This window comes from Dermacentor andersoni, chromosome 11 (assembly GCF_023375885.2).
Source record: "Dermacentor andersoni chromosome 11, qqDerAnde1_hic_scaffold, whole genome shotgun sequence".
Taxonomy (NCBI): Eukaryota; Metazoa; Arthropoda; class Arachnida; order Ixodida; family Ixodidae; genus Dermacentor; species Dermacentor andersoni.
The window spans coordinates 54,104,652-54,112,547 of record NC_092824.1 but is presented as its reverse complement, the minus strand read 5'-3'; the positions used below and the strand labels follow the sequence as shown (position 1 = coordinate 54,112,547).

Genomic DNA, 7,896 nt, shown 5'->3' with positions numbered 1-7,896 from the left:
CGACGCATATCGCACAAGTGCGCCTACATGCTACATGGCAGTGCTGTGACGTCGCTCATAGTGGCACGTGATTTCGAGAATTGTTCAAGGCAACATCTGTTATTTGTGTAATCTGTTGCTTCAATAGACGAATTGAAGTTTAGAGAAATAATAAAAAACACACCTGCGTGTTTTTCTTGTTTTACTTCGTACGTAGCAAGATACATGTGCTTCTTTCGTCTGCTTGTTCTCACGTCGTGCAGTCGCGCTCACAGACAACGAAACCATGTCATTTGCTAACGCGTACCAGCGTGCGATCATGCTCTGTGATCCGCTTGCGTCTGCCTCAGTGTTCGTGTAGCACTGACTTATACCGCTGGTCAGGTGTTCTCGTGCACATCGCACAAAATCGCGCGCTGCGCGAAACGAGACAAACGCAACAGCTCGCGTGCGACACCGTCAGCGGAAGTGCGCCTCGCAGCAAAAAAGTGAGGAAAAAAACGGAGAGGCCCGTGACGTATGCGTCACGTGATCCTTGAGCTTCGGTATGGGAGAACGCAGGGAAGGAATTTCGCTTGCAGAGGCTAGACGGGGCAAGTGGAGAGAGTGTCTCTCTTGGCGGTGGCGCTCGCCTCCTGAAATCATGAGTACGCGGCACTGAAATATTTCGATTTCGGCTATTAATGAACCAATTTGGAAAATTCCCGAGGTGGAACACTCCCTATAGAGGGCACGCAACAACTTCCAGCGTATAACCAAAATGTGCTATGTGGCCTGGTGAGGGGCCTTTTAACACTGCGCGCCCGGTATCTTCCAGGCCGCGAACGACACGCCCGTTATCAGCGTGATATGGCATTCTTCAGTGAAAGCTGTTGCGAGCGCACAGTGTTCAAGAAAGGAAACGAAACGAGACAGATGGCACGATTATTGTTTGGGGACAAGATACGCCCCAAATTGTGTAAACATTTTTTTACATATGAACCCGCGCACAGCTTTCTGTGGCAACTAAGGGAAAGCTACGGCGCTAAAGTGCGCGCAAGTGAGAGCGCTTACGAAAAAAAAGTACCACAATTTGATCCGCGTTAACGAAAAATTCACCGACAATTACGATACTCCCTAATGCGAAATTTGAGCGCAGCTCTAATTGTTTTTATTTCTCGATATATCGGCTGGTCCGGACAATCTGTGTCGTGCGGCACGCTGCCAACGGAGCGAAGTGTGGCGTGACTGCCTCGCTTATCGAGAGATCGCGAGAGGCAGCGCGCGGGTGACGCTTGGCCGCGATGTACGGCAGCCGCCGCCGACAGACCTCGCAGACGACTCTGGCGCCATCTCGTAGCCATCGTCGCCACAGTGCGTCTTGCGCGACACTACGCTTTTCGTCTCACGCTTTCGCCATACCCTCCTCCTCCGCTTTCCGCCTCATGGTTCCGCTGCAGCCTCCTCCTCGCGCTCTCTTCGCTATCGCCGTCTTTCATCCGCCGCTGCGCTCCGCGTTCGCTCTTTCATCCTTCGCTATGATCGTTTGCTCGGTTACGCCGACACTCGCTGTAGCAACGGGCACCTAGGAGCTGCGCTCTAAAACAGCTTAATTGCAACACCTAAATACGACAAAATATACTACAGCGTCTGACTTGACTTATTTTGTGGCTTTTGCCTTCCGCGTATGGGCAAACGCGAAAGTAACGCACGTGAAAGCAGATTCGATTGAGCGTCTCTTCCGAGGAAAGAAAAGCGCTGTCAAATGCTGCCGGACCAGCCGGACTATTTGGCGCAGTAACACATGTGCAGAAGCTCCGCCCCCTTTTCTTTCCCTTCATTGCCCCAGAAAGTTGTCCGCTAGTCGTAAATTTAGAATAGTGAATTCAGATCGAATAGCAAATTCGATTCATATTCGGATATTCGCGCACACCAAGGAATTTACTGCATTGTGATACTTCAAGGTTCATGCTTCCGAGGAGGCAACAGCGCGTGATAGCTGTAATTGCTGTCTTTCGGTACTCAGACAACACAAAACATCCCGTGGATGTCCCGGAAAGATCCTAACGTCCAGACTTTATTCTGGAACGTACTGAGGACGTCCACAGCACCATGCCCACGATGAATTTTTAAATATATAAATGTTACTGACAAATTGAGATGCAAACTTCATTCACAAGTACAGAGAGAGCATGCCTTGTAATCGCAATGAGCCAGCTCATTAATCAGCTTTATCGGAAATTGCAACCTATTATGTGATCATTTGTACCATCGCGTGGCGCCAGGCGCTGCTTCCGCGACGCTACATAACTCATCTTAAATAACGGTTAAATTTCGTGAACAAGACGTTATTGGTACATCATAAATCAAGTTTAAATGAAGTGTGCTTGGCTTTCTTCTTTTCATTTCATTTAGCGTTTTTTTTTTAAAGCTGGGTGGGTTAGAGTTGAGAGAACTTGTACGCATGTTCGCTGTGCGTTGCGTTGGCTTTGGCGTACTGCAACGGCGCACTTCGAATGGCAATATTTCTTCTTACAGCGTAATCCCTTGTTAGGCTACGGTGTACTACATATATGGTCACTCGATTAGCTGGGAACAAGAGAAAACTTCGTCCGTGGGCCGATACTGAAGGGCGAATGCCGGCCGTTTGGAAAAGCCCGCATGATCTTTGGCGCAAAAGCCTCTCCGTTGAGCAGGGCTTCCCGCAGTCGCGAGCGATTTGACACGCGAAACGCTGGCAGCTGACTCACCAGCTGCACATAACTGAACGCGAGATCAATGACCGGCCGGATTGCGTCCACAAACCGCGCACTTCGTCAGCGTCGTCGTCAGCGGTGCCAAGCTGGCCAGGCATCATCGGGAAGGTATGAAGGAAAGGCGCAAGTAGCGAATCACTCACTTCGCTAAAAACCCCAGAACTGTGGCACAAAACGAGCGCACAAACTATGGTGTGTATACTGCAAGCGTCATCTATCAATGAAAAATAAATTTATATTCACCATTAAAACGTGCAATTTAAACAATAAATAGTTATTAACCTTGAACATAGGTGTCGCAACGATCTGCAAATTTGCAGTGTGTGGCGCATTTTGCGTGCAAACTTTGGAAGCGAGCTTGCCTTTTAGTTGCGCGATTGTGGCTCCGAGAAACGCCTCCGCCGGACGCCTCTTCTCGAGACTAGTGGCGCCAGGGCGCGCAACGGTCGCCTTTCTGAGGCGCGCGCACCCACGCGGCAGAGGAAGCGCTCGGCGGAAGCGATGAGCAGATAAAAAATACACTCGAGCGTGGGCAGCATCGGGCCAACGCAGGCGCGGCCGAAGAGCAGGTGCCGCGCTGGAGCCCGTCGTCGCCGGCACTTCTTCGAGCAAGCGGGCGGTGAGCACGACGACGGCCATGATGTCGACCGAGAGCGGCGAGCCCCGCATCACGATCAGCGTACACACCACGACCGGGGGTCGCATGCAGCTCCAGCTGCAGCCGCACTGCACCGTCGCCGCGCTCAAGAAGACGCTCTCGGCACGACTGCGGCTCGCCAAGGACCGGATGGTGCTGCTGCACCGCAACAGGTCAGTCGCTGCTGATAACGCGGCGATCGCGGTGGTTTCGTGCTGGTCGCCCTCGTATTCCCCCTTTTTATTGTTCGTCGACGCGCGTAGCGTCGCGCTTGGGAGCTCGGGTTGATCTGTCGCTGAGAGCCTGAAGTGTGGAAGTGGAGTTGGGAACGTGTACTCGTCCCCCGGTCCACCGTGCCGTTTTCGACGAAGGGCAACGCGATTTGACGGGGTCCTCGTGACGGAGCCAGGCTGTATATTCGCTCGAACGCACTGCTACGACGCACGTAACCGCGCCGCTTGCAACAAAGGGCGCCCCGTTGCTCGCGCCCACGCGTGAACGAATAGCTAGCTCGGCGACACCGAATAGCACGGGAGCCCACGCACGCGCGTCCGCTGGCATGCGAGCTCTCCCTAGCGCTCGCCTTCGGTGCGTGCTACCGTTGTGGCGTTTGTTTGCGCTACTTCGGCGCCGAGCTGATATTGAGGTGTATCAGTGGCCCTTGACGATCATTGCTTCCTGTCTAACGTCACCGACTTCTGCTGTGCGTGTTGGAGTGGGAGTCCCGAAACTAATCTCGGGTGCGGTTTTTTTTTTTGCTTTCTCGACCAATTCATCAGCTTTGGTCCTCGACTAGGCAACGCTGCACGGAATGCTTAGTGCCGTGCGCGAGCGACGTCGATCGGGAACCGAGCCGCCGAGGTATTTTGGTAGCGTACGCCTTTCCTAATGCATCCTACAGGCTCCCCGCACACGCGAATACGGTGTGGACGGTGTCATTTCTCAAGCACGTCGCAGGCGCACCGACGCGCCGACTCGTGCCCCGTGTTCGCAACTCCCCCGGTTTTCAGTTCCGTGCTGCACCGCAGTGCTTCACCGAGTGGGCGTTCGTGAACTTCTTGAAAGCGCTGCAGCGTGAGCACAGCGCGAGCCTCTTTTCATCGAGCCAACGTCGGTGCACAGAACGGAAGCGTGCGTATCGCCGCCGGGGGTTGGTTCGCTGGCTTCGTGCGAACGAACGCCCACGACGGCCTCGGCAGAGGTTTGCCTTCCCAGAAATCTCACGCGCCGCCGCTCTGTGGGTGGGTGGGTGGGTGGGTGGCTCGCGGCAGCCTCCCCTCGAACGGGTCCTCCTCCCCCGCTTACGCACGTGCATGCGTGCAGCGCAGCGTCACAAACTACGGCCGCCAAAGTTGCTCTCGCCGGCCTGTGAGCTGTTGCGCGACGCCAGGCTCCACAGCGCTGCACGGTTTTAGCGGCGTGCACGGCTCCTTGCCTGCCGGCCGTGGCGGTTCGTGCTAGAGCGCGGGGACACCCACGCTTGCAGGAAAGAAAGAAAAAAATATGCTCGCGTTGGTCTGCCGAAGCCAAAGTGCGCATTCCCCTCCTGCGGCAACTTGGCCTTGTCGGTGCACACTTTTCGTTCCCTCCAGTTGCACTTTTTACGCAATACTCGCTCGAAGTGAACGTGCTTTGAACATGTCTCCTTGCGATCTTTGAATACGGGCCAGGTGAAGTAAATGTGCCGTGGCTTCTGCGCTCGCAATATGGATTTCGCAAAGCCGACATCGCTTGGCTTTCCGTGTCGTCTGCTAGCACTTTGTGTGTATCTACTTGTTTGACTTTTTTTTTTCTTACGTTCGCGCCAGGAGCTTTCGATTGGTTCCGCATTTTCGGACGTCATTGCTTTAAGCACTTCATTCTGCTCCTATTGTAGCCGGCAAACTCGGTGAACGCATCAAGCGATATTGTCGGAGGCTCTGCACGGCGGCTTCAAAATTGCGGCGCCTTCTAGACGTAGCGTCACTGCGCAATGTTCATCGGCAGAAAACATTCCATGGCCGTGTAAACACTGATTGCCGATGTTAGGCTAAACCCCATGAGAGTGATTTTGTGCGCGACGAGCGACGAAACAGGCCGTCGCTTGAACAGATAGCTCGGTATTGTCGCTCGGTTCTGGAAATCTAGAATTTGTCGCTCGTCGCCCGGGAGTGCTATGATCGACTAGCCAATAGTGCGAAGCCGGAACTGGATGTACGTCCCTGAAATACTACCAATTGTCGCACGGAACGAGCGAACGTTTGAATTTTTATACGTGCAAGAACAAGGATCTACTGCAAGACCGGCATAAATATTTTATGCTGCTTTTTACAGTAAAATACATCAACTTAAATTAATAAAGCACGCGTAACGCTAGTTGCGACGCGTATTTGCTGACGTCATATCGGCAACACCGGGGAGACGTCGCTCGAAATCGTCGCTTGCGTGGGGTACGACTTGTAGGCGACGAGCGAACGCGACAGCCATCTCCACCACATCGCTTGTCGCTGTCGCGTACAATTGATCAATCACTTGCATGGGGTTAATACTTAATAGACGGTAGCCTTTAACTACAGTTGTTCGCCTAGTCTTGCTTGTGATGTTTACATCCTGCGTACTTTCCGTTTAGCGCGAAGAAACAAAGCAACCATGTGCGACGATCTAATTTTGGTGTGCATTCAGGAAGCAAAAAGTTGTCGAAATCTTTCGATGACCGTCTACTGCACGGTGTCCTTCGATACGCATACGGAATCAAAGGAAGTTTACAGTTAACTTTGAATAAATTGAGCAACAGTGTAGCGACCTAACGCCAAGGAACGTATTGTAGAATATAGTCCAATATGTGCCCCTTTCCCGCGTGTTCTTGATTTCCTATATCTTTCATTGCCTGGGTGAAAGTGCCGAAACGCCCCATTTCTGCCGTGCTTATTCCAGTGGATTGCCACTGTTCGCGTACTTGTGACCCTGTGAGAGAAAAAAAAAAGAAAGCTAGCCAACCGTGCTCCTCGCAAGATGCGGGTCGCGCTCTCGCCGCTGTGTTGCGTCTCGCCATTTCTTTGTGTTTCTCGTTCATCGGATGCAGGGCGCCGCTGATCGGAACCGTGGGATGGCGGGTCACGAGGCCACGGCGTCCTTCGCGGGGCTCAGACCCCGGGGCTGACGCACGCGCGTCGCTAGGCAGCGGCCGGGGAAACGGCGGCGCTGGTGTCGGTGTCGTCTGGCCGACTGCGTGGGCGGCCGCCGTCTGTTTTTTCGCCGGCGGTAGCAGACGACGAAATTGTCTTGCACTGTCGCTCGTGGCAATGGTCCCATCTGTCGTGCCGTGGAAGTTTGCCGCTCGGAAAGTTCAGTGAATGCGTGGCTGCGATGCCTGTTCTGGCTTAGGTTCAGTCACGCATGATTTCACCCGTCGCGGTGGCTGTGACATTCAGCCGCCGCAATCCTGTGGGGCCGGAAAACAAAGAAACCTTAATGTACCGTGCTTTGGGTAAACGTTAAAGAACTCCAGGCGATCGAAATTAATTCGGGGTCCCCATTACGATCTGCCTCGTATCCCACTATGGAACATTTGAGACGTTAAACAGCAAACTTTTTAACCACGTCTGTTTTGCAAGCTCGAACTATTACGTTTCACAGGAAACTCGTCCTTCCCTGTGACATTCAAGCCTCATTTCAATGCTGGAGGGCGGCGACTCGATGTTGTTTAACGTCAATTTCTTTTTTACTTATTTCTTTTAATTCCCCCCTCCCCCCGTCTTCTTTTTTATTTTTACGTTTATCGTTCAATTTGCCTTCCGTTTCTTTTTCTACTTTCCGGTTTGTGGGAGTTGCTCCGTTTCCTGGTAACCTGGCTTATGAAGCTTGTTTATTCCAGATCCGAATGTCAGAATGTTTTTTCAACCTTATTCGTATGTTCCTCGTTTACCCTAGTGCAAACAGGGCGTCTGGTGACGATAAGCTCGGGCAGCCGAAACGTAGAGAAAAGGCCCGCGAAAACAAGTTTGTTCAGCCCTGCAAGTCGGTAGTCGCTTGCTTATCGAGTGCTCTGCCTTATCGGTTCGTCGCTTCTTCTGAACTACGAGAGGTCGCGCCGATGCACTCCAATCTGACCGCGCTCGCTGCCATGCGTCATACTCCCTTCCCTTATTTATTTTTGTAGAACCTACCATTGCTAGTTTCCCGTTATTCTTTCTTTTTCTAGCAAGGAGCTATATAGCAGTAGTAGCAGTAAGTGGTCGTTGTATATATGTACTTACTGCTGACCGCACTGTAACGCTATACCTTATCCCACTAGTTTGCAGCGCTGCCGAAGGTACGAGGCCTGCATGGGTAATATCCTTCCGCAGTGGAATATAGTTCCGGACGTAACTGTCTGAGTATCAGTGGGATTAAGTTTCTTTTCTTTTTTTTGCTTTGTACATTATGCGTTACGGCGACACTTGACTTGTTAGGACCTTTGCGCATGCACTTCACATATATACCGCGAATAACTGGTGTTGAGCAGACGACTCGGCGCGGATGAACACATGCAGAGGGGCATTCCGCCGTCCTATTGGCTGAGGAGTC

The 7,896-nt window shown here is 52.4% G+C and overlaps 1 protein-coding gene across 1 annotated transcript in view; it reads left to right on the top strand.

Moving 5' to 3' along the window:
* Positions 1-3,168: 3,168 nt before the first annotated feature.
* LOC126517988 (midnolin-like) overlaps positions 3,169-7,896 on the top strand; it is a 30,508-nt gene continuing 25,780 nt past the window's right edge. Inside the window, exon 1 of the mRNA XM_050167831.3 lies at positions 3,169-3,524. Coding sequence (XP_050023788.1) covers positions 3,352-3,524 — 173 coding nt within the window. The 5' untranslated portion in view covers positions 3,169-3,351. The remainder of the gene's footprint in view (positions 3,525-7,896) is intronic.